This window comes from Osmerus eperlanus, chromosome 1 (assembly GCF_963692335.1).
Source record: "Osmerus eperlanus chromosome 1, fOsmEpe2.1, whole genome shotgun sequence".
In the NCBI taxonomy this organism is placed as follows: domain Eukaryota; kingdom Metazoa; phylum Chordata; class Actinopteri; order Osmeriformes; family Osmeridae; genus Osmerus; species Osmerus eperlanus.
The window spans coordinates 17,274,521-17,302,326 of record NC_085018.1 but is presented as its reverse complement, the minus strand read 5'-3'; the positions used below and the strand labels follow the sequence as shown (position 1 = coordinate 17,302,326).

Below are 27,806 nucleotides of genomic sequence, written 5' to 3'. Positions count from 1 at the left end.
AGAAATGCTGATAAAAAGTGTCTCATCAAACATACTACTTCCAGGAAAGCACTTCACTCCTGAAAGATATCTTTTTGTCTTATTTTACACAGGACAGATATAATATCTCATCTACAAAACAGTCTGAATTGTGTATACAGGACTGTATCTATGCATGCAGTTCTCATCCTCAGTCCCTCTTTAACAGTATTATGGGGTCATCTGGTTGGGTGTAGATTTGTGTCTTTTGAAATACAAAGCACATTTTTCAAAATTATTAACAAAGGACTGAAAAATGTTATTTGATATATTTATTGCAACATTGTTTTCTGACTGCTCACAATGTATTCAAATATAGAGAGATACATAAAAATAAAGACATCAATTGAAGGGCAAAAGGGTTTAAAAGCACTTTTAAAATGATTACATTTATGTTTTTTAATCTGACTAAAACCGTACCTGCTATTTACATTATACAAACTAGATATGCATATAGATATAAAGGGTTTACAATTATATACATTATGTATAAATGCTGGTTAAAGTCAATATTTAATATGTTGTTATTCACTCATACAGATTTCAATAAATCACACAGGGCAATGAATCACACAGAGAAATGTGTTTGAGTTGCCAGTCATGAGAAGCATTCAATATCCCTTCCACAATGTCCTCCCTGAATGCTAATGTGGGGGGTTGTGTCAGTGTCAAGCAAATAACCATATTTCTGACAATGCAACTTCTACTTTACAACTGCCCGTTGGACTTACATTACCACAGGGGGACATAACTGTATTATTATAAGAATAACAGTGTGAAAATATATCACCTGAATTATTTTTTTCATCTTTAATAGAGAATACAATACATCCATTTGACACCATATACAATAATAACAGCTTGTTATTTCCATGGTGACTGATACTGATGCTTTTCCCTGTACACTGGCACATGCAGACCAGCCATTTATCTGAGAACATGATCAATTGTCAGAGGAGGTGTTGACAAGTTGGACGGAACAATGGCACAACACTCATACAACAGTACAGAACACCCCATAATGTGCGCTTCCCCAAGTCTTCACAAAAACAATAGGAGATACAGGAATGCAGCTCAGTTGCTTCCACTCTGGTAGTCCTCAACACCAGCAACAGGGATGTTCAAAAATGACCTGAACTACTGTGTAATTCACTATTGTTTGATGACACTATCAAAAGATTATTTACTTTTTTTCACCCACTCTGATTCAACAAGATTCAAGAACTTGAAAGACTAAAACAACATAAAAATAATGGCCTATTACTGATCCTTTTTAGTTATTTAAAATATCTATTGATCATATATATATGTATGATTAAATGATGAATTTATATTTTAGTATATTCAATAATGGGCCATTATTTTATGTTGGTGCTTTAGGCTTACATGTATGTGTGTATGTATTGAAGTACCACAATTCAAATACAGTTTAGTCATGTTTCTTAAAAACAACACAGACACTTACAATCCTTACAGTACATCCACTGAATTAGTTTTGTTCTCTCCATATGGGAGAGAAAGAGATTTAGTTATGTTTATTTGTTTACACTCAAATCATTACAGGGCTGCAAAATAGAACACAGGGCAGACAAGAGTACAGGAAAGAGAACTTCAAGTAGTTGGAGGAAACATCCTTGTACCATGTTAGACCTTAAATACATATTATTTAGCAATTTAGATTTTGACTACGATTAAGACACCTCTTTAGAGATTGACATTAGTGTTATAAAGGGAATCCCCTCAAAATATTATTTAGAAAATATAGATGAGTAACAAAGAAATAATTAGCAAGCCAATTGATTAATGACTACTGGGAGAAGTTGTGCTTATCAGCTGAAAGTGCTACAGCTAACCACCTTGTTTGGGTTGTTAAAGAGACACCAGTGGCACCCTGTACCCTGTCTATTAGTGCTACTCTATACTTCAGTTAGGGACATGTAAAGTCCTGGAAATATCAACAATTACACATACAATCCATGATTATCTTCTTAATACAGTGACCCTGTGTTTTTTAAATTATTTTTGGCTATCTCTGATTATTTTCAGTAAACGTCCAGAAACAACTCAACAAGACACCTATCTATAGAACAACTTTCTATGTCATAAATAATCCCTTAGGAGACAGATCATAGGTGGGTTTGCCTTCCAGTTTAGAAAGCTGTGCTCTGAACCACAATGAATCCAGATGCCAGAAACAGTGAATAAACTATTCATTACTGGTTCAGCAAGAGCATCAATAAAACACAAAATATTGTTTTGATGCTCTAACTCTAGACATGTCAAGTAGAACAATTAAAAATACATCTGTGCTGTAATATGTTGGGTCAAACTAATTGTCTGGACAGCACATTGGCATACATGCTCTTGGTTTGTGTCCTCTGCTTAATAATCAGACAAAAAGAATGGGAAGCAACAGCATGTGTCACAGGAGGAGTGGCCAAAGAGCTGCGTTACCACAGTAACTGCACTCTGTCCAATCATGTTCAATGCCACATTACCTCTGCTATTGCACAGAATATTGTCTTGACCCAATTCAGTGGTTCTAAATCCTGGTCCTTGTGCCCCCCTCCCCTGCATGTTTTAAACGTTTCCCTGCTCCAACACACCTGATATAAATGAATGGGTCGTTATCAAGCTCAGCAGAAGCCAGATAACGAACCATCCATTTGAATCAGGTGTGTTGGAGCAGGGAAACATCTAAAACATGCAGGGCAGGGGGGCACAAGGACCAGGACTGAGAACCACTGACCTAATTACATCAATAACTTAACACAGCAGACTAAAAACACCCCATGTACTGTGCAATTCTCATCATGTCTTTCTTCAATTTTCGTTAAAGAATGCTACCAGGATACCAGGAATGTCTTAAATGTTTTTGTTCTGTTTATACTCCCAGTCCATACAGTGGTTAGTAGATCATACACAATGGCTATTTGGGGGTAGGGGAGGTATATTGGCTATATAGGTATAAAGTCTATTGGCTTGGACCTCCTCACACTGTTTGGCTGTGGTGGGTATGAATGTGTGTCATCTGAGTGGGAGTCCATCCAGAAGACTGAGCTCTCTCATTCGCCAGACACTGTGGTCGACACTTTCTATTGGAGCAGCTACTAAATCTTCTAATATTATTATCCGAAACAACAACAGAAAATATACATTTACATATCTAGATTTACATCAATACAAAAACGAATTCATACAGTAGACTGTGGAATTTAGTGACCCTTGGCTGCTTTACTGCTCCCTGACGTCCAATCAATGAGGATAAAGCTGAGGCTCATTACCATAAACAGGACACCTATTCCAGCAAAGCAGGCAGCCTGGGAACAAGAGAAAGGAAATAAGAGAAAGACAGACAAAGACAGGGTGAAGAGAAAATGGATATACATTGTGGCGCATGGTTGTTGATGCCCCCTCCCAAACCCCCCCTTAGTTTATTATCAATAACATTATAAACTATTATCCTTCTTAACATTATTAACTAACTAGACTAGCCTACCCTACATGTAAATATGATCTCCCAGAATGACAACGTAATGGGCGAGAACTTGGAATTGATAGAGTTAGAGGGTCGACCTGTTTAGTTCCTTACCATGATTTTGGGGGCTGAGCGCATGGGCTCCTCCTCTTTGGGTACGATGCGGATATAGAACACAGCAGGGAAGATGAAGATGAGGCAGGGGGCCGACGTGGCACCTGGGGGGGGACAGGGACAAACATGGAACACCAGCGCTCTCCAACACCAAACTGCCACACATTACTCATCACTAGATCATGTACAAATAATTGACTAGGTGTCAATCTATCTCAGTGGTTAATATGCCACCAAACTGTTATTAACACTAAGGGGAACATTATTGTCCAGATCATCCAGCCAAAGTAGGTGGCTGGATGCAGGTGGAAACAATGAGCTGGTAAAAAAAGGTTTTAATATAAAAATTCTACCGCATAACTTTCACAAGACTAGTCTACAGTTTGTAGTATATAATACATTCCTGCGGTGTTTTAGCTTTGATGACTCAAAATCCTCCACAGTAAGTACAGCATTATAGCTGAGGGTTTAATGCATAGGGGATCAAAAGTGTGCGGTGACATAAAAGAGGCTAAGATCTGTAAGCTGTAAGAGCGCTGAGTTCACTGCGAAGGTGAACGAGTGCAAGCAGCCTCAAAGACACTTTTGTTTAAAATGTCAAATTCCGACACTAGTGAGGCTTATGGAGGATAAGGGTTCATTTGAGGTCATTTAACCAACAGTTACCGCAGTTATTAATACTACATTTACCACATTTATTTGACTAAAACATCACATTGGCAGTCGCGAGAATAACAGTAGCCAGCTGTGTGGAGTGCAGTTCCAACCTACCAATGATGCCAAAGATGCCCAGGATGTTGGGGGCAAAGATGACTAGCAAGTTGATGCAGGTGAGTAGACAGACAGCGATAGCGATGTGGCGGGGCCAGTTGAACGTCTTGTTGGGGAACAGCATCTGCTGCAGGGCTCTCCTCACCTGAGGAACACACCAGGATGGCTTCAGTTACAGGACCTTTCTGTTACTGATTTTCAAGCAACAGTGGTTTTCAACAGAGGACAGTTTAGATACACTGTTCTTGTCAACATATCAATATGTGTATATCATCATTTCAGTGAATATAATACTTAATAAAATAGTATACAAACGTATGACTAGTTGTATCCATTCATACTGTGTGACCAAGTGTTAAGACCTGCCAACAAGAGGCAGCTGACTCACAGGGAAAAGCACAATGGGGACGGTAAGAGTGACGGCCGTGAGCACGGCCAGACGCACACACAAGATCAGGGTGTCGTAGGGGTCAATCCTGCTGTAGGTGTGAAGCAGCTCTGGCTCCACCTCACCTGTAGGGGGCAACAGAGGAGGTGGTTTGAGAAACCCTACAAATCCCACATCTCACCAGGAGCAGTCTGCTGTCTACAAACATTATGAATCAATAGCATTATTAATCACCATCATTAAAAAGTTATTAGGACATAGTGATAAGTTGCCCCTTTGCTGTTACAACCTAATCAGACCGTGTGGTACACCCAGTGATACTGACAACCACTAGGAGGAGTCGTTAGTCCACCTCCACCATGGATTGGTTTACAGTTAACTTCTCCAATGAGACAATAACCAAGCAACCTCATTGCGACCCACATTTACGTCTCCGTCCATGCAGATTACCTAACCCAAACAGTGACATGAGACGAGGCTTTCCTACGTACTGTAAATGGCCTGAAGCTGGCATAAACAGAATACATGAGAAGGAGGAGAAGGAGAAGGCCAGAAGACGAAGAAGAGAGGGACAAGGAAATAAGGATCAAGAGGAGACAGAGGGAGAGCGACCGAGAGAACAAACAAATACAAACCGAGAGGGGGACAGAGACGGAGAGAGAAGGAGCAATAGAGTGACAGAAAGCGAGAGACAGAGAGACCTTCTCGATGACAGGTGGTGGAGGGGGGGGGGAGGGGGGGGGAGGGGAGCCTCACCATAGAAGGTCAGGTATCCAAACAGAGCAGCCAGGAAGTACATGGTGTACATGACAGCAATGGAGATGTTGGACACATGCTGCATCTTTTTCTTGGTGGGGCTGAAATCAGAGAATATTGCGATGTGATGTCACATACGCCGGCACAAAGGCATACACACACATCACACATGCAGTCCAAGACAAGCCAAAACAACCACCAACAAAACACATACATTATTGTGCACATCATTAAATGCTAGCTTGTGCTTTGGGGCCAATCGTGTAATTACATTTATCCAGGGGTATAACATCCTAGTTTACAGCTGCACCCAAGTTTTTGTGGTTTAACACAGTGGTGATACCCCTTCGACTAACCATGCATCAAAGAATCTCTGCATGCCATGTGCAATGTAATGTGCATGTGAGTCGGCATATGATTGGCCAAGCCCAAAGCATACAGAATGACTTCCTGGTTCACAGGAAAGCAGCATCAGCAGCCTTGAACCCTGTGTGGGTAGGAATGGGGCACCTACTTGCGCAGTTCAGTGTAGATGGGCAGGACCTCAGGGTGGCACACGAAGGCAAACGCCAGAATGGGCACTGTGTAGGCCGTCTGAAAAAATGACCCCACCCCCACAAATGTAACTATGGATACATTGGTGCCAACACTGGATGCTGTAGCACCAAGCTATCGTTTTATTGGCCCATTAGAGTCTGAGACACATCACAGAGAGCTAATTGTTTGTCTGTGATTAACTTGAGTCCGGCCAGTGGCCAGCTTTAGGCTGCTTAGGAATGCCTTCACGGTAAGCTGCTAAAGAGCCGGAGGGATTGCTCTGGGTAGGTTGGTCTGGCTAGTTGGAGGGACTGATCTGGTTAGCTTGGTGTGGCTAGCTGGAGCCTATAAATCTAACACTGATCTTAAATGGGGCCTAGTATGAAAATAATAGGATTTGATTAAGACCAGGGACTACTCATCACCTACCACTAATCATCCTGTGTATAACTGTGTTCATTGCCGGCATACAGTAAGCAGTATTACTTATCATTTAAATAGAGTGAGTGACATTGGGTGCTGGAGAAGCAGGGTGTGTGAGGGGTGTGTGAGGGGTGTGTGTGAAGTGTGGGTCATATCATTGTATGAACTGTACTCTCACCTGAGGGTTGAGATTGACCATGCGAGGAACACAGGCAGGGTCATTCATATCCACAGCACTGATGTTATTGTTAGTGCTGTTATGGCTGTAGTCTGAAAATGGGCAGGGCACCTGGAACTTCTTATAGATTACCTGTGGATGAGAGAGAGAGAGAGAGAGAGAGAGAGAGAGAGAGAGAGAGAGAGAGAGAGAGAGAGAGAGAGAGAGAGAGAGAGAGAGAGAGAGAGAGAGAGAGAGAGAGAGAGAGAGAGAGAGAGAGAGAGAGAGAGAGAGAGAGAGAGAGAGAGAGAGAGAGAGTGAGAAATGTGGCTTGTTTGTTTGGACTGGGGGACAGCAGTGTGCAGCACGGATTAGTGCATGCAGAACCAAAACTAGGTCAGAGAAAAACACACACAGACCAACATAGTCTGAAACTGCAGGGGACAAAAGAACTTGCTCGTGGATATCTGTGGAACGTGAGGGGAATATTAATTAATTGTGTGTGTGTGTGTGTGTGTCCTGGGTGCTTTTGTGTGGAGTACTGAGCCTCTCTAATAGTAAGACTAATCTTGGCAACAACAACAACAATCCCAGAGGATGCTAGACTCTACTAATAATGCTAAGGGTACAGTAAACATCTGGGTGTGGGTGTGGGTGTGTTTGACGTACCGCAATGAGGAAGAAAACCATACAGCTGAGAGAAAAACCACTAGTGTATCCCAGGTACCCTGAAAACACAAAGGCGTCATCATCACACTACCTGTTCATCAGCTCACATACCACACTGACTGGATTGGGCTGGACATGACTGGCCTGGACTAAGACCCTGAAGCTGTGGCTCATTAATGGGCCTTATTGACCTTTGAATGTTGCTCATAATAAAAGGTCAGGACCTCTCTCGTTCTCTCACTCTCTCTCTTACATTAAATCTTCTAAATCCTTCACTTTTTACTGTTTCTGAATCTTTGTTCTTGGTCCCTCTGTCTTTCTCTTATGTAATAGTGTAACGATCTGTTGTGCCACTACACTAGCCAAGCCTGAGGGCTTACATAAACCAGGGCGTCTTTTAGACACACTCGATGATGCCAAAGCACAGAGACACAGAAACACACTTGTACCAGTGCCAGTAGATCAAATTCCAAAAATAAGAGAGCTCTGAGGGTTTTTTTCCAAAAATGATGTACAACCAGATTGTGTCAGACAGTGATGTCTTATGTCTTCATAGGACTGCTGACAGGTGCATAATCACACACGGCTAACCGCAGCTATCAGCCTCGCAGCCTGTTCTGACACTGTGGGGGAGTCTTATCCACGTCACACACCGGAGGGAGTGAGGAGGGGAAAGGTTGGAGAGAGATGAAGAGGGGAGGAGAGGAGAGAGAAGGAGGAAGGTAACTAGCTGTTATAAATCCACTCCTTGCCAGCATTATAAGATTTACATTACATTTTAAATCACATTTATTTATATTTTTTGGCAGAAGCTTTCATCCAAAGCTATCAAGCAGTGCATATTGTTTTGTAAGCAAATAATTTAGGTCCAGAACTGCACACTCGGATAGAGATTGACCCATATGATCTCACTGTCTTACAAAATGTCTTTTGAGTGGTTACTGCCAAGAACTGTACCACAGTCACCTTAACTACAATATTGCATCATTGTGATAATAGGACAGTGCAACAAGACAGTGACACAGTCTTAAATACAACATGCAGAAAAAGGCCAGTTTCACAAGCACTGCTAGCAGTCTGTATAGCTAAGTGTTGCTTAAGGTTTTTGGGACATTTCAGTTCACCAGATGATCATTTCCAAAGTAGGCTCTGAAACCACTCCAATGACAGTGATGAACTGTACTGATCAAAGTGAATGACTGGATGTGTAGGGTGAGAGAGGGTGAGAGAGGGTGAGAGAGGACGGGTACGTGTGTACAAAGCTGAAAGCCTCACCCAGCTGCTTCATCAGTGCCAGGGGCAGGATGATGGCAATGGACACCATGATCACCAGGTAGTTCCCATTCATGAACCACTCACTGGACAGAGGGAGGGAAAGAGAGAGAGAGAGAGAGAGAGAGAGAGAGAGAGAGAGAGAGAGAGAGAGAGAGAGAGAGAGAGAGAGAGAGAGAGAGAGAGAGAGAGAGAGAGAGAGAGAGAGAGAGCGAAAGATAAACGGTGAATGAGAAAGAAAGCCAGTCGTTTTCCAACATCACATCAGTTCAGGTGAATGGACATTTCTATCACATCCGCTGCATACTAGATTCTGTAGTAAAACACTCCTTCTAGATTGCAATCAGGTGATACCTATATGAGCTATTCAGGGGGTTACCTGTTTTTAAACGTACTTAAGATTCCAACTCTATGTGTTTAGAAGGGAGGAAGAGAGAATCACAGAGTGAAAGAGTGGCATACAGAACATTGTGTGCTTGGCCAACACTGGCCCACAGTACCTATTCCCTGCACCATCTTCTAGAAATTCATTTGTCAATGGACATTTTGAGAGAACATAAAGTCAAGCCTTTCCCAGGTCTTACTGTCGTCTGTTGCACACTGGACACATACACACAGGACACAAGGTCCTGAACAAAACCTTGGAATACTAACAAGCCACCCTGAACTGGAAGAAATGAGGAAGTAGGCCAACATACAGTGTGACACACTATAATCCTGTGTGTGGTTCTGTATGACCAAACAGGCTACAACACTCTCCTCCTGACAGTCGACGCAACAGGGGGCAACTAAATCTATGGGAGCTATTTCTGGAGCCAGACACAGGGGGTGATTAATGTCACTGATTTTCCAAGGTAGCAGACTGGAAGGGGCCTCAGCATCTGTATGCTGGGGGGGGCACACACTCTGGAGCCTAGAGAAGGGCTCCATCTATCTCTGCTGCTGTCAGCTGGCCCACTGGAGCTGACCTGGCCATCTGGCCCAGCGGCACACACACGTGCACACACACACAGGTAGAGAACTGACCTTCACAACCTCACAGGACATACAAAGTATACCGCAGGCACACAGACACAAACCAGTTGACACACACATATAACACAAGCCGGGACAAATAAACAAATGGCGAAGAATACGACACATACACACACAGAGTCGATCACCACAAATAGAAGCTCACTGACAGCTTAACTGGTCCACACACATTCAAAGTCACACAGACATAGCCTTTGGTGTTCATTGATTGGGAAATGCTCTCAGTATACAGACAGCACACACACACACGCACGCACACACACTCAAACAGACAGTTGTTCAGGCTGTAAAGATGAGACCATGTCAGACACCTCAGGGACAGAGTTAGTTTCGCTCCCCATCATTCAGTAAACACACTGACAGCCTTCCATATAACACCAAGTGAAATGCTCTGGCACACACACCGATCAGCCGACATAGTTCTGCCCACAGAGAGACAGGGCTGTCCTTCTCCACCATGACTCAGTGTCCCTATCAGGCCTCCTGCACAGGTGATCAAGAGGCTCAGGCTCCGGCCGGACAGGCTGGCTTTGCTGTGATCTGGTGCCTTGATCTGGTCGCTCTGCTCAGTCATTCTGCCCCCTCCCCCATTCTTATCCTCACAGCTGCTCTCAGGCAAGCTTCTTGACACACACACACACACAAGCACGTGTGCACACATGCATACACACTCTCTCAAACGGCAGACAGGCAGATGCCAGTTGACAGGATCTGAAAGGAGGTGTCTGGGCTACTTGAACACCCAAGAAGCAACATCTCTGGAGGATTCCCAGACTAATATCCTCTGCACTCCAATACAAGTCTCTTTCTGACACATTCATTTTAGGTTGTGAGGGATTGTTATGCCAGTATGGTGAGCGTCAGTTTATAGCTTCTAATGAGCAGTGGGACTATGTTACTCACCCTGAAGGCTTATCCACCCCCAGAAAAGCCTGGATGACCAGAGGGAACTCATACTTGACGATGTACAAGTAACTGGACATGGCTGTGAGAGAAAGACACAGGGTCTTTGGTTGGTTAATGTGAACACACATAAACATGCACAGGATAGTCCCAATCACACACAGGCACACACACAAAAACACACTGGAAATAACTCAAACACAAATTCCCACCAGATATAGACACACGCTAATCCAGAGCGAATCCCCACCGCCCAACCACAAGGGATTGTGGGTAGTTAAGAGAGATAATCATATTTTGAGTAAATCAGTATTTCCAAATATAACCCATACAACCCAAATACACACACACCCTTCCACACACACATGCAGAAACACGCGCCTGCAGTAGTAGTATGCATGTCAGGTGGATAAATACTAGAGAGCAACACCACCTCTGCAGTCTGGACATCTCTGTATGTGGTGCTCATTAGCTTCACAGAGAACAATGTATATGCGTGCAAACATTTGTTTGTGTGTGTGTATTTGTGCGCCAGTGCACACATGTCTAACTTTGGGTGACCCAGGCAGAGTCATGTAGGTGACAGCTAGGCGCTAGGTGTGATCTCTGTGTCCCCTCACCTCCAATGTTTTGCAGTGTGATGGCAATGCCGGCGGCCATCTTGCCTGGCGTCCCAAACGCTCTGTAGCCCAGCTGCTCATAAGCCCTGATACCTGAGGCGCACACACACTACATTAGCATACTGATGAAATACTGCATGACAAATACATGAAAAACGATGTAAAGATAAAGGTCGTGGGAGGGGGGCTAAACTGGCTAACAATGTCTAACACACCACAGCATGGTGTAGGGGTAGGAGATATGCTACTACAGCAACCATACAAGGATGATTAAGAGGTGATGCTAGAGGACAAGGCAGGCTCTTTTTGATGCTGCTGGTGAAATTCATGTTCTCCTTGACAGGGTCATTTCTCTACATACGCACCCACAATGCCAGAGGACTTGAGCAGTAGGTGAATGGAGTACGATGAGAGGCCTGCCACGGCTGTCAGGAGAATCCTGAGGGGGAGACCAGAGAAAAGAACATTAAACCTTCATCATCACCCTGTATTAGAACCATTGTATTCCTCCTCATCATCATCAACATCCTCAATGTCCCCTTCATCCTCACTGACCTCTGTCATTAAATAAATTCCAAGAATCATTGCAACAGCTGGCCGCAGATGAAGCAATACATGTATACAGCTGTGTACAGCGGGAATTGGGGTCACAGGGTATACATACTCTGACTGTGCTACACTGTCTCATTGTTCTTTATGACTTCTGACACAAATATACCCATCTAAAAAAGAAAGAAAATACCACATAAATATCTTACGGTGAAATATTAATGTAGTGACCATAACCTAATCGTTAAGTTATGGTAAAAATGATCTAAAAAGTATGTTCCCAGAGCAGAGACACTTGAGCTAGCACTGGTTTACTCAGAGCAAGTCACTGTCTATCTCTCTCTTTCTCTCTCCCTCTGTCTCTCTCCCTCTTGTTGCTCTTTTATTCATTGCTCTTGGCAATGTCACCCAAACTCTCTGGACTGGACGACAGACACGTCTTTCCCCTCAGCTTCAACTCCTGGTCTGCCCTTTCACATTGTGCTGTGTCTGGGTGTTGGACTGGGTCTGGGTGCTGGACTGGGTCTGGGTGCTGGACTGTGTCTGGGTCTGGCTGTTGGACTGGGTCTGGGTGTTGGACTGGGTCTGGGTGCTGGACTGGGTCTGGGTGCTGGACTGGGTGTGGGTCTGGGTGTTGGACTGGGTCTGGGTGCTTGACTGGGTCTGGGTGTTGGACTGGGTGTGGGTGTTGGATTGGGTGTGGGTCTGGGTGTTGGACTCGGTGTGGGTCTGGGTGTTGGACTGGGTCTGGGTGCTGGACTGGGTCTGGGTGTTGGACTGGGTGTGGGTCTGGGTGTTGGACTGGGTCTGGGTGCTGGACTGGGTCTGGGAGCTGGACTGGGTCTGGGTGTTGGACTGGGTCTGGGTGCTGGACTGGGTCTGGGTGTTGGACTGGGTCTGGGTGCTGGACTGTGTCTGGGTGCTGGACTGGGTGCAGTAAGAATGTGCACTGGTGGCTGAAGTAGTGGGACAGACCTGCTGACAGACACACCACAAACACACTTTAACACACTCACACACACAGCTCCACTCAGCTCTCCCCCGCTACATTCCTAACAGGGCCTAACTGAGCCCTCTGTGTCCAAGAAGACGGCAGACATACAGTAATATGATAAGATAGTGATCTTATATAAGGTATTTAATCTTTAAATACAAGTTCTGCGTTGCAGCATGTGGAAAAGTAAATGTGATATATGTAAAATGTAGGAAAATCATGAAAGAAAAATGTGTTCTTGATCCTAGTTATTTCTCTTGCATCCTTCTGGATCCTTAATGGTGTGTCTTAACTTCAACTTTCTCCTCCTTACACGGTCAACCCTACTAGTAGACTTTCTGTTGGAGTACATCAGGGATACTGACACCTTCATAGAGCTTATGAACTTAAAACAAAATAGCTTACCAAGCATAGATTTACACTTTAACATGCAATTAAGAGTTTAACACAGTCCACTTTGGCCTATTTTGCTCCAGGAACACACACACTAATCTCCTTTCACCCTTTACACCAGTCACTCTGGGCCTGTCCACTCAAGAGACACACATGGATAGTGATAGATGTGTGTGTGTGTGTGTGTGTTGTGAGTGCACATGTGTGCGTGGACTGCCTGGTGGCCCACAGTCAGCCTGCTCATCAGTGCTCAGTGGGTGCTGTGGAGGAGGTGTTTAAGCAGGTGACTGGGTCATGGAGAAAAACATACTCTGGCCAAGGGCATGCTGGGTCACTGTATGACACAATATGTGTGTGTGTGTGGCATGCATGTGTGTATGTGAATATGTGTGTGTGTATGCTGTGTGTGCTGTTATATAGGTCTACTGTCCCCTTGGGGAAGGAGTGTCTAAGATTCAGAATGACACAGAGCTCTGGCAGAGAGCAAAGGAAAATCCATGGAGGAGAGGCGAGTGGCACCCTGCAGCACATTGTGGGCTACCAACACGCTCTCTCTCTCTCTCTCTCTCTCTCTCTCTCTCTCTCTCTCTCTCTCTCTCTCTCTCTCTCTCTCTCTCTCTCTCTCTCTCATACCCTGTCTCTGTTCCTTTTCAGCAATGCAAATCAACATGGCTTCCTCAGAGACACATTTTTTGAGTCACACAGGTTTTTATGTTATTTTAATATATGGCAGGAATGTATACATTAGTTCATAGCTCCTATACTAAGGACATAGTGTCATATGTACACACATGTACAGCTCTCCACTAACCCCTACACACAGTTCAGGTCCCTAGACACATACACATACACAAACACACACACACACTTGGGAAACCACATTCATACCACACAGCTCATAATAATAAACTTTCTCTCATTGAAAAACCTCAGGAATCCAAGCAAAGATCTTAAATACAGTCCCTTAATAATATTTTTGTTGGTCAGGTGTATTACTACATATTCCAGCCAGATTTGGCACTGGATTGCTGCCATAAAATATAAATTTACACAAACCTCAGACAAAGAGAACATTATGTTCTAGACTCTAAGCCACATGTCTGAGACCACCTGCCTTGCTATTGCAAAGACAATAGTATTACCACAGTTCAGAAGACTGTCTTACCCTTTGGTGCAGCTTTTGTATTGTAATCCAATCAAAGGTTGCTACAGTAGGTAAACAAATCCCCGGGGCTATTCGATTTTTCTAATACAAGCAGCATTATGGTGGATTGTAACATAACATTGCACACACAACCCATGCTTACCACCTCACACAAAATCATGGCAGTGGTGGATGTGAGGTGTGAACAATAGTGGGAGACAAAAGACTAGCGTGGTGGTGAAGCCATCTGCCAGTGTTAAAGCTATGCTATATCTGCCAGTGTTAAAGCTATGCTATATCTGCCAGTGTTAAAGCTATGCGATATCTGCCAGGGTTAAAGCTATGCTATATCTGCCAGTGTTAAAGCTATGCTATATCTGCCAGGGTTAAAGCTATGCTATATCTACATTTACATTTATTCATTTAGCAGACGCTTTTATCCAAAGCGACTTCCAAGAGAGATATCTGCCAGTGTTAAAGCTATGCTATATCTGCCAGTGTTAAAGCAATGCTATATCTGCCAGTGTTAAAGCTATGCTATATCTGCCAGTGTTAAAGCTATGCTATATCTGCCAGGGTTAAAGCTATGCTATATCTGCCAGGGTTAAAGCTATGCTATATCTGCCAGGGTTAAAGCTATGCTATATCTGCCAGGGTTAAAGCTATGCTATATCTGCCAGGGTTAAAGCTATGCTATATCTGCCAGTGGTGGTGCTACCTACAGTATGTGTTATTGTTGGCACTATTCTATGTATTTGTCCATGTTAATGCAATGCTAGCTATTATTGGGGTAAGATTACCTAGGAAGGACCTTAGCTGCGTCATGTCTTTGAGCTGACTGGTTCATGTGTTGTACTATAAATAAAGCTTATTCCACAGGGAAGGCCCAAATATGTGTTTTCGTGTGTCTGTAGTTAACTACTTGTATGAGCACTTGCCCTTTAACCTATATACCAATATTGGGGTAACGCTTCTGGAAAACCCCATGTTAATGCCCTCTTCCATCTGCAAACATGACAGAACACGTAATCACAAAAGATTCATTTTCAACATTCATCAATCTAATTGCACTGCTTGAACACAACACCACAGTTACATTAGCATGCTAATTTGATCTCTACTATCATCTACAACTTCACTGGGCACAAGGCCCAATTAATCTCCATGTAAATATTTATAAAAATAAACATCACCTTTCGTGTCTGTCTGTGTGTTTGAGTGTGTGTGTGTGTGTGTGTGTGAGAGAGAAAGAGAAAGAGAGAGAGAGAGAGAGAGAGAGAGAGAGAGAGAGAGAGAGAGAGAGAGAGAGAGAGAGAGAGAGGGAGGGAGAGAGAGAGAGAGAGAGAGAGAGAGAGGGAGAGAGAGAGAGAGGGAGAGAGAGAGAGAGAGAGAGAGAGAGAGAGAGAGAGAGAGAGAGAGAGAGAGAGAGAGAGAGAGAGAGAGAGAGGTTGTGTGTTTAAAGCCAATGGAGTTTAAAGTGTGAGTATTAAATTAGGGACATTACAAAAAGGCTGCTGACTGTTAATTGTCTAATAATTATAGTGCTGCTATTTCTGTGTGAGGGTTGGAGGCTTTCAAATGAATGAACTGAATGTAAATTACTCAGGCAACAGCTGCAGCTCCAACTACAATGCTTGAGTAGGAATAAATTGACAATTGATTCATTTGAGTCATCGGCTTGAATTTGAACCATCAATCCATTTATCTGTTAAAGGCATACCTATCAGCCATCAATCCATCAATTTAATCTTCCATGCATCATCGCCATTCATCCAACAATCCCCATTTCTACTCACAGGAACAGGACTATCCCTGTGTTGGCCATTGCGTACGCCAATCCCAGAATTCCACTGCCCATGATTGCGTTGCCCAAGTTGAACACAGACATCCCGAAGGAGGTCTTCCCCTCAAACTAAATGAATTGAATAACAGATTTGAACAAACCTTTTGAACAAACTTGTTGTGAAGCAAAGAATCAAAAAATAATAATCAACACACTATAAGGATATTAAAGAAATGAAGGAAACCCTAGTTGGACCTTTGTGACGGCCTATTGTGACGTGACAGAGTGAACATACGTCTGTGAAGCGGGGGGTCTTCTTGTCCTCCACGGCTGACAGGAACTCTTGACTCTCCGCCAGCGTGGCCTCAGCATCCTCCCCTCTCTGGGGGCTTAGAGGAGAGACAGAGCACCATCACAACAGAGCACCAAGGAACCATAGGCATCTGACATATCTCTGTTTCACATGACGCCTTCTGGTCTGAGAGGTATATGGTTTTTATTGCTTTAAAGACATGGAGCTTCTTCCATCAGTTATACACTAAATAAGAAAGAGAGTAGTTCCTTTGGATCAGAATTACACAAGGGCCTGTTCAATGCTACTTACGTGGCATTTTGGGCAGTATTGGGTACAATTTCCCTATTTGTGAAAGAGGTGATCCATCAGCCCACGAAAGCACAAAGAGAAACAACAAAGGGATCCTTGGTAAAACTGTGTGATTCAATTATCAGGAAGGAATTATCAGGAAGGAACCTCAACGATAAATACACAGATTTATCTCTCTCTTTGAGTTTCACAACACAGTTTCTAATTTCTTGTTGCAAAGAGAGGTGACTTCATAGTAAGTAGGGCAGCAGGTCACAGACACTGATGTAAGGTACACATAATACACATTTACACTTCCTGCTTCGAAGAAGTGACATGACACCTCAGAGACTAGAGAGGATACAATCCTCGTAGCAGGCCAAAGCATCCAGAAACAAAGAGAGACTGAATGGTGTCGGCTGACACAGAGAAGTGGCTCAAAAGAGACTCCCCCTGAGATGCCTTTCAAATACGTTTTCTAGGTTTTATAGAATGTTTACTGAAAATACAACAGAATACTTCAATACAGGGTAGACTAGATCTGAGTCTATACTTACTGCTGGGCTGTGTCCTCGGCCGGAGGTGTTTTGGAGGCTGTTGTGGTCTCCTCCCCAGGCTCATGGCCTTTACCGTTGGGTATAGGGTTCACCTCTGCTGGGGGAGGAGGGTCCATGGTCTCTGCTGCCTTCTCCTCACTCATCTCCAGGTGTGTGTGTGTTAGACGTGTGGTGTTTAGCGTGTGCTGAGCAAGCTTCTCCTTTCTCTCCCTTCAGCAGTCTGCAAAGAAATAGATGGCGACAGATCGTTTACGGTTGAAGGTTTTAGCATGGACAAGGATAGATTAGCGATACAGCAAATGAACTGCCGGCTCACTCTCCCATTGTGGCATCATCCTGTTTTCTATGAAACCCTGCGAGAAGTACAATGTGGGGGATGTACACACTATGGGGTTGTGTTTTTAACTGCACAGATACACCGGAATCTTCATCTAAAAAACAAAATCTCATGTAACTCAGCAAAAATAGTTTCTCATTGTATAACAATAGGTTGCCAGCACACGAGCCGTGATGAGAGGTAAAGCTCACAGCAGCTCTAATGAGGCTGTCTCCTCCCCACAAAGCCTCTGGGAAACGTGATTAAGTTCCAAAGCACTTTTGAAGAGGATCTGACATCACACACACACACACTCACACACACATCACACGCATCCTTGATTGTAACATGGAACAGAAAAACACCAGCCGTGAACATTGAAGTTATAAAGTTGAACAACAACCTTTGTTGCCATGGAGGGAAGTATGCGTTATTGAGTTGTCAACTGACAGGTATTTTCTTCTTCTGCTTTGTCAGTGGAGAAAAGCCCACACTGGAGGGTGACACATCAGGCTTTGTGGGAACGGCTTGGGCCCCTCTCTTCTGGGCCCCTGTGTCCTGGGTTCCTGCAGAGGTGTCTAAGAAGACCTGCTGGTGTGTAGGGGACTTGAAAGACCCCTCTGACATGCATCTCCTGGTCTCTGTCTACTAAAGCTCCCTCTCTGGCCGCATTTGAAAGCAAGCAGCTCTAATGTCCTATTAGCTATGCAGCGTAAACAAGGGCAAGGGGCAGAGTATGCGTGAGCAAATCAGTGTGTGAGTGTGTGTGTGTGTGACGTTTTGAATATGTAGTTAGAAGAGAAGGTCCATAGACTTTGGGACCTACAAGAAGAAATGAAAGGGGCAGCAGAACCAGCTATGACCAGCTTAGAACCAGTTCTGGCTCCTCTTTTGTGTCTGTTTTTTCAACTCGCTTACACACCACTTTTTTCTCGCATTTCCTGTTCAATTAGAAAGGGTTTAGCATAGCAGCAGTGCTCTGTAAGTCCTCCAATCCCCTTCACTGGCATCCTCCTGAACTGCCTGCTGCCTCCACTCTCCCTTCCCTACCCGCGCCTCCCCAGCCTGCCTTTTAAATGTACCTTTTTGTCGGAAATCATTTTAACATATCAAACGTGGAGGAGGCGAATGAACTCTGGGGTCTTTTCGTTACCGGCTCCACCAGCCCGGCCACGTTAGGGCACGGCAAGGCCTCTCCATGGCTCTGGCTAAAGCTGGGCAACGTGGCCAGGCAGCAAAGCACGGCACACAATGCCGCGTGTTGTGTGGTTCCCTGGGAACGGGCGGGAGAACAGTGGAACTATTGTGCCAGCCATCATTATATGGCCTGGGGCCCCTTTGGCTGCTGCTAGCCAGGCCACTCGAAAGGGCTGAAAAGGTAATTCATTGCGCCCTAATTGAAAAGATGCCACCTTGAATTCATTAGCTGCCAGCGTTCCACATTCACGCACATGTGTGATAGGGACGCTGAGGACAGGACATCCTTGGGGGCAGTGACACTGACCCATGGCCTAACAGGTCTCTCTCCCTGTCACTCACACTACCCTCCAATCATTAAGAGACTGGCAGCATGTTCATAGTAAGAATGGAAATAGAAAACATTGTGATTGGTTGCCTTGCTACTTGGGCAGTACTTAGGGTGACCTCACTCGTTGGAGCTTCGAAAGAATTTTCCTGATTGGACAGAGTCACAGCTCCTACGTCTATTGTGTAAATCAACAAAAGCAACACGTGACTTAGTTTCACTCGCTGTGTGTGAAAAAAACAACACGGTGTGATCATGTGATCTGAAAGAGACGATTTTCGAATGAAAGTAGGCCAGTGTGGTGTCAACAGGGATAGTGATATCCAGATTTATAACCGAAGCTTCCTGCTAGGATACCGGATATTTCAAAGACCAATTCAACAACAGGCCCCCCATCATCATACCTGAATACTCCACACTGAAAACGAATGTGAAGATGTTAGTTTTTATGAAAAGAGGCCCATTTAGGTCATGTCATTTCCTGAACAAACAGTATGTCATCACAGTATACCACAAGTGCAATTACATAACATCCTGTATAACTTTGAGATTTCTAAGAATAGTACGGAAATACCTAAACACAGGACAGGACAGAGTTGTTAGGTAAGCTTTCTCACCATATTTGAGGAGGTGCAGATGTGCGTCAGACTAATTACACTTCACCACAAGCGTTTCATTAAAATCTGCATGCTGTTACTTTTTAAAGGTCTGCCCATAAATAATAATAGATGAGGTTTGTTTACATGTGTGAGTGTGTGTGTGTGTGTGTGTCTGTATGTGTCTGAGAGAGCTGCTCTGACGTAGGCTGTTCTGACGTACAGACGTCATCCCATGAGGGGATAAATATCAGAGCCTGCTGTGTTTATTAGCACTGGCACAGAGAAGTGTCCCAGCTCGTCACATTCCTCCTCACTGACTACTGTGTTCTGAGTGTGTGTTTGTGTGTGTGTGTATGGGAGTGAGTGAGAAACACACAATGAGCGTGAGGTGATGAGGAGACTGAGGGTGTGTTTCTCTGAGTGTGTGTCAATGTGTGTCTGCTCTAGGTATAATATAACCAAAGTGCTCAGATGCTAAAATGCGAGGCCTGTTCCTTCTCTGGGTCTAATCTACATTCACACCACATTCACACTCACTTTCCTAATCCATACAGGGATTAGTCTCAATGGTTCACTTGAGAATTAATGGTTCTTAGGCAGAAATAGTTTAATTCGGTCTAAAAACAATAAATAAATACCCAACATCACAGCTAAAATACAACAGTTTTATAACAGGTCTAACATCTGACATTCTTCTCTATCAAATGCAGAAAAAAGATTCACACCAGATTGAAAGATTACACACTTCTACAATTTCTCTAATGAGCAGCTAATAGACAGAGCTCTCGTTCTCTGTGACAGTATTTATGTCGAGGCCGTTTGGAGGCTGGTCAGAGTCAGAAGGGTTTGTGACAGCCTGCCATCCAAGCAAACATCGGAACACATCAGATTAACGTAAAGCTCAGTCAGGCTGAGGGAGATCAGGACAAAGCTCATATGTGTCCCTCCACACACACACACACACACACACACAAAAATAGATAAAAAATGGTATCATCAGAATGGCGAATTTCCTCTTTGTGTCAGAGACAACAGACTGATGTGTTCAAGTGATGCACATGACAATGATGGTTGGCGCGCCTGAGATAAGCACGCTCAGTACACATTTTGTGAACGCGCTAGTAAACATTGTAAAATCATGGAAAAACCATCTGTCATTGGGGGGTTTTAATCCACACACAATCGCACACACAAACACACAATACTGCAATTACCAGACATGGGGTGTTTAAATGTTTAATTGAATGGAATCTTCCAGACTACAGTATATTCAGTGGAAATTACTCCATTTGCTTTTCATGATGCAGAACAGAATGGTACCAGCTGCATCTTAGAGAACAGAAACCTGTATGCAAATTAACATTATGCATCCTGGGTGTTTCCTCAACTTAGAACCTTGATGATTCTAGACTTTTCAGGAGATAGACTCCTTTACAGTCTATCTTGTACTGCTGTGATGCCTAGTAGTTACCAAGTGTCTTTTTCTCATCATCCGCTACCCAGCACTCACCAGACTCCTTTGTTTACGATCCATCTCTCCTTTCCCTGTGTTTCTTCCTCTCTCCCTCTCACAGACTCCTACTTACTTTCTTCGATTTTCACTTTGAGACTCCTCTCCCCACTCAACACTCCGTCATATCACCTCTCTCATGTCCTCATTCCCAGAGACTAATCTTTTGCCATTTATTTTCTCCTCCACTATCCTCCTCTTCCTCTTTCTACCCACACCTCTCCTCTGTTATATTGCGCCGTCTCTTGTCTTTCTCTCCACACCTCTCCTTTTACTTGGTATCGCTACCTCATCCTTTCTCTCTTTCTCTGTCTCGCCAATCTCTTTCCCCATTTCTCCCTGTGCGCTGGCTTGCATTTTAGAATGGGTTCCATGGCCAGAGAATTCCCGTGTGATTGGTCAGATGGGTGAATGGGAGATGAACTCACGGCTCTGAGAGATTTGTGTCAGTCTCTAAGATGCTCCTGGGCCCTCTGTGTGATGAGGTGCTGCTGGGAGAGGTAGATTAAAGCACACCAGTCTCAACTCAACAACGCGTACAGTTTATAAAGTAATAACGTATGCTCTCTTGTGATGTTATGGTGGAGGATACGATTTTCAAATAGATGATTTTCTCATTTATCATGGATTTCATTAGCGATTATTCAAATGAGCAGGTTTGGCAAATAAGCACATTTGCAGATTTCCCTATAGTCTGGTAACTTAAGAAGGCTTATTCACAACCATGATGATGTTGAGAGTAGAAGACAGAACCACACACATTCACCACACATCCTCAAGTCTCAAAAGGTGCACAAACCATCAAACCAATTTACAAAAGACAATACTATAAGCCTCCACACACAATCCCTACAGACAAACTGCTGAACGTCATGCGTCATGTTCAGTGTGCTTCTGTGTGCTGTTTAATGTACAGATATGGCTCTTCAATAGGGATGAGCGAGGTCAATAGGTGCCTTGTGATTCTGTATTCCTGGCATGCCCTGGTTTTGTCTAGTCTGGACTGGCTGTCACTGCCTTGCCTTGTGGGCTTAGGATGTCGTCAGGATAAGGGGGTGGTCAGTTGTAGCATGGAGCCCGGAGAGAAGAGGGTGTTTGTATGGAGCATTCAATGGCAAGTCTGAGCTGGAGGGGGGGGGGGGGGGCTCCAGCTTCATGATGACTCACACTGGAAATTGGATTTATTTATAGTCCGCCAGTCACGCATCACATCCTGTCACTCTGCCTCACATTCACACGCTCAACACCTCCCGAGTAGGAGGAGGAGACACATACAACTCAAGTTGTGATAGGACCAGAGACACGTAGGAGGCGGGCACAAGTCAGAGCAGCTCTCTCAGACACATACAGACACACACACACACACACTCACACATGTAAACAAACCTCATCTATTATTATTTATGGGCAGACCTTTAAAAAGTAACAGCATGCAGATTTTAATGAAACGCTTGTGGTGAAGTGTAATGTGTGTAATGTACAATAGGAGGATTTGAGCACACACACACGTAGTGAGAGGAACACCATCCCAGAGGTCAGGCAGCATTAACAGATGGTGGAGTCATAGCCAATATGATAAGGCACAATAAGAAGGAAAAACATGTGGCTGGCCTACACACACACACACACAAACTGATATTTTCAAACTGAAAACAAAAGTCTGAGCCAAGATGTTGGTAGGTCAGATGTACATGAAAACAGGAGCATGGACAAGGACATGCAGGTCAGAATGGATTTAATCATGCCAACATTTCTACCCCTCCCTCTGTCCCTCTCTCTCTCTCTCTCTCTCTCTCTCTCTCCCTCCCTCTGTCCCTCCCTCTCTCCTTCTCTCTCTCTCTCTCTCTCTCTCTCTCTCTCTCTCTCTCTCTCTCTCTCTCTCTCTCTCTCTCTCTCTCTCTCTCTCTCTCTCTCTCTCTCTCTCTCTCTCCCTCCCTCCCTCCACTCTGCCTTCCCTTTTCCACCCCTTTAGTTCGTGAAAAGAGTCAAGCCAGCAACAGTGAGTGGGAAAGCGTTGCAACAACCCAAGATGCTCAGCATGGAAATAGCTCACTACTTATTATCTGCAACACAGTATCTGTTTTGCCTTCTGTTTCAAACTCTATATGCAAACATTCTCCTTTCTGTGACACTAATAAAATATTCCCAGGGACTCTGTGGAGTTTCATTAATGTATCAGGATGATCAATCAAACACAAACACTTGTTGTAAATTATGCTCTAAGCCCAAAATCACATGTGTGGATTACCGTCAAAGGACAGATTGAAGATTTCACTACCCCCCCAGTGACATGGTCGTTCTTTAAATCATTCTGCCCAATCGGTTGGAATACACAGACAAATAGATACACAGAAACACACAAACATTCAATGAGACGAATCTATGCAGCTGTCGCTTTAATCCTCACAGAGACTAGTCTGACTAAACCTAACACTTCATCACTCTACAAACCAAATCCTGTCTTACTGAGATGGTGCAACTCAGTTTAGGCTGAAAAGTTTAGTTACCTTAACTCACTCCATAAAAAGTGGATACTCCCTGAACAGCTGGAAAATGGCAGTCCACTCCAACCAGCTCATTCTACACCAGACCGTGAATGGAAGAGAGGCTTCTATCTGTGTGAGGGTTATAGCTTCCTCTCCTTCCAGAGCAGCAGCTGTAGTCTTCACTGGGGCTCCATCTGCAGAATGAGGCAGGCTTTCTGTGGCCAGGAAACATGGCATGAAGGAAAGCATTGACAAACAGAGAGACAGGGTCAAAAAGAACTCCATATGCAGGCTGGCTGGTTGGAATGTGGGCCTGTGTATGTGTCAGCATCCACAATTACAGTAGGATGAGGACCATTGTCAGCTAACAGGCCCCTGGTTGACTATGCTTGGCTGGCTCCCGCACCAGTCCGTACCAGCTCGCCAGCCTTATTTCTGTCATGTGGCCCCTTTAAACAAAGAGGCATCCTGAAACCTGGTGCTCCATCTCTTTCTCTCTCTCTCTCTCTCTCTCTCTCTCTCTCTCTCTCTCTCTCTCTCTCTCTCTCTCTCTCTCTCTCTCTCTCTCTCTCTCCGTCTAACTAATTCTCTTTTTGCCTCCCCCTGTCTCTCTATCACATGGGAAGGAAGAGATCATCATGGGGCCAAACTCAGTCACCCAGCTGGAAATACAGTAACAGTACAACTCTCAGTGAGGCGCCTCTGTGGTGCACATGGCAGTGCTGTCTACAGAGCATCACATGCTAAATCCACTCAAATAAGAGCCGTGTGTGCAAGGGTCTGAATATTAATGGCATGGGTCATGCAGTCACTCAGCTCAGCTCCACTTGATTAAAATGTATCGCATGCTTACTTTTTCCAGAGATCTTCTCTGTGCTTTATCTTCGACTTTGCTCTTTTTTTTTTTTTACTGACAATCACAAACCTTGATTTTGGGAACTGTGCCATTGCCCTACATATGAAAGAAAAGTAGTAATATTAGTACTGTTATGTATTCATAATGTATTCTGTCACATTCTGTCGGTTATAGGCTGAATATAATGTCAATTCAGGAAGTCAACCCTGACCAATAGGAGAGCTGCAGCCAGACCTTTCCTCATCTTGCTTTTGCTCTTACAGGAAGACCATGGAGACAGCAACAGGGCTGAGGATGCTACAAGCCATGTCAATGGGCCACCTCTCCTCCCATGACACACTGATCATTTCTGTTTAAAAAAAACGTGAACTTGTCTCCCTTCAAGAGACCTTTCAGCCAACACAAGATGCACAGACATGAAAATGAAGAAACGAGCGACCAGTCCAACTTGTGACAAACACGTGAGCTTGATTGATGCACTGGTTTCACCATGACAAATACCAATTTTAGTTAATGAATTTACGGCTATAGAAAATAAATTATGTTGTTATTGAAAGTTTTTTATGTGCTTGCAATTTTTCAATCTGAATCACATAGCATATTTAGCTGAACGATTTTCACCAAGCTCTCAGCAGTCAAACGCAAGTAAAGTGTGTGTAGGAACTATGAGGCTCTGCCTAAGACTCAAGCATGCTCGTCATGCTTGAGTCATCAGGCCAAAGTACCTTCAGAGGATACTCATAAAAACTACACTCATACCATGAAAATTGGCTAAGCTTTACCATCTATCCAAATCCCTCTTTTTGGATCCAGTACATTAACTTTATTACACAGATTACTGGTTAATTTCCCCCCCAAAATACGTATTTTTTATTTTTTATTGAGGAACATTTTTCGATTTCAAAAAACATCAGATTTCATTAAGTAGGATTTGTTCTAATGTGTCTTTGGATAGCCAGACAAAGATGTTGTCCTGAAAAGGTTCTTATCATAGTAAACCTTTTCCTGAAGTTCTTACACTCATTGTGCCCAGTGCTTGGGGATCATTCCATTTGACTCACATACTTTAAATTGCTTGCTTTCATAACTATCAAAAGGACTTGGTGGAGAAATGTGACCCATCATTTTGGCCCTCAGACATAGAAAAGTTTGGGAATGCAAGACGAGACAGTGGCTTATCTTCTCATAGTCTGTTAACTCCCTTGGTCTGAAGTCACTGCCGGGGAGCACATGTACTGTATATTGCATTCTGAGCCAGTTAAATTCTCTTACTGTTGACCTCTGTGATTCCTGGTAAAACAATACCTGCGGGCAGTATAAGGGGGTATATTACAAATGGAAAAAATGCTTTGATCCAATCAAGTAGGAATGGAGTGATTGAATCCTTGAGTCACTTAGCAAGCCAACCCCCTGATAGAAGATGGTGCCTTACCATTGGTGTGTGTAGTATACCATTACAGTACTAATGGGATCTGAACACACTTTAAGGTGAGATCTGAAGACAGCTAAGCATGAAAGAGACAATACCAGAGAGGCATTTATCATGGGCATGGTCAAATTCAAAATATGTTTCTCAAGAATGCACACTAACACATGCAAAAGCCTGCATTCGCACGGATGGATAAACACGCACAAACAAATGAGCACATGAACAAAGACAACTCGCACTTTTGGTTAACACTTAGTCATCTGTTCAGAGCACGCGGCCGGCAGCGGCGGCAGCCTTAGTTCATTCAGAATGCAAGCAGTGGTCTGGGGAGGAGATGAAGGGAGAGCGAGAGACAGACAGAACACGGCGCAGCGACAGGCCAGCTCATTCAAATACAGCAGGAGAGCAGAGCAATCCTGACAGGTTGACAGCAGCTCTCGCTGTCTCACGATCCTGTCAAGTCCAGCAGACAGTCTCACCTGCGGCCCTCCCCACAAACAGCCCTCAAAATGGGCTTGGGCTCATGGAAGCCGACTGACAGTATCATCAGTTTCAGGCTAAAATGAGGCAGAGATTGAATCCTCTTTCATAATACATTCCCCTCAATGACTTTTGTTTAAACCAACTGATAGAAGCCTACATTTTTATAAGAAATAATGTGGTTTCAAGTTATAGTCTACTGTCAAAACAACTATTAATTAACCTGATGACTGGAAGCTAATGACCTATTTTTCACGTGGCACATGGATAGAAGTATCTGAAATATGGACCCTGAACGTCACCATTAGTGTCTCGTAATTCCAGTAAAACGGTGTTACAGTAGACCACAACGCGACTAATGAGTTTTCAGACACTGGTGTCAGCGCTCACAGTAGTCTACCGTTATTCTGTCTATTGGTACAAATACGTGCAGCTACGACCTTAAATAAGAGCATGCCTACAGTAGCATCTCTCTAAAACTCCATACTCAGAAGCATTTTATAATAGTACCATTTTAATTGTCAACGTGCCTTCTATGATTTTAAAATAATCTAGTGTTTTACAGCCTATAGCTTAAATGTCCTCGTCTAAAATAGGCTTTAGGCTACTACTAATGAACAGATAACCAAAATAAAAAAGCAAGAGCAGAAAAATTTATTCTGTAGTCGATATTCTTACCAGAGAGGAGAGAAGTGTGCTTTGGTGAACTCCAAATATCTCCACAGATATATTGACCTCCACGGCTTCTCAGTCTCGTTCGTCGTGTGGCTTCTCTTCTCTTAGTTACAGTTATACATTTTCTGTGTGAACAGTGTTCCCTTCTCAAATGTTGAATAAATGTCATGTGTTCGCCAGTAAATTGTCCTCATAATCTGTTGAAAAGTGGGATGTCGAGTGGGTTTAGGTTCCGCCTACTGCCTACTCCAATCAATTGATTCTATTGTGGAGTTCCAGAGCGCGCGGTGAGCGTTTTAGCACTCGCCTTTCACAGCGCAACTAAATATTATGCGCTCAGATAAACGTTATTTTTCTCTTGAATTGCTAAGGATTCTGGATTTTTATGAAAGGCAAGTCATATTTTTTTGGGCTTGGTTAACTAAAAGGATCATTTGGCTACTGATCTTGATCTCGACTCTTCAAGGTTTTTTGTCTCGTCCATTCCTAATATCTGTTTCGACAAAGCAAGCTGACATATGACTGTGTAGCCGGTGTGTGTATCGGTGAAACTCACTCCTCAGGTATGTAACACGCCATCCGCATCAACGAATAGCTAGCTTTTCGTTGGCGTAGTTGGTAGTGGTGGCGCTTGGGAAGCCAGAGGTGGTAAGTTCGAACCCAGTGCGGGACGATTTGCCCGATACCTCTGACGGAGCTTGCAAGACCACGTCTGTTACAACTGCATGACTGACATTGACGCAAAGTGCCCTCGTTCTTCTCAAATATCGTATCCCATTTCATTGT

General features: G+C 43.8%; 1 protein-coding gene across 4 annotated transcripts; it reads right to left on the bottom strand.

Annotated features, from left to right (window-relative positions):
* Positions 1 to 275: 275 nt before the first annotated feature.
* LOC134023076 (sodium-coupled neutral amino acid transporter 3-like) lies at positions 276 to 27,334 on the bottom strand. Of its 4 annotated transcripts, none has more exons than XM_062464902.1 (17): positions 27,024 to 27,334; positions 17,145 to 17,364; positions 16,609 to 16,641; positions 16,300 to 16,393; positions 16,018 to 16,133; positions 11,507 to 11,580; positions 11,142 to 11,234; positions 10,522 to 10,603; positions 8,587 to 8,669; positions 7,312 to 7,370; positions 6,664 to 6,795; positions 6,040 to 6,119; positions 5,526 to 5,626; positions 4,770 to 4,894; positions 4,382 to 4,526; positions 3,611 to 3,714; positions 276 to 3,338 (listed from the first exon to the last, which is right to left on the bottom strand). In XM_062464902.1, exons 2-17 carry the CDS (start codon positions 17,285 to 17,287, stop codon positions 3,234 to 3,236), a joined length of 1,569 nt encoding a protein of 522 aa, XP_062320886.1. In that variant the 5' UTR covers positions 17,288 to 17,364; positions 27,024 to 27,334; the 3' UTR covers positions 276 to 3,233. The 4 variants fall into 4 exon arrangements, with proteins under 4 accessions (XP_062320886.1, XP_062320902.1, XP_062320895.1 ...); XM_062464918.1 differs by lacking the exon at positions 27,024 to 27,334 and adding an exon at positions 23,602 to 23,729; XM_062464911.1 differs by lacking the exon at positions 27,024 to 27,334 and adding an exon at positions 21,095 to 21,403.
* Between the last annotated feature and the right edge of the window lie 472 nt (positions 27,335 to 27,806).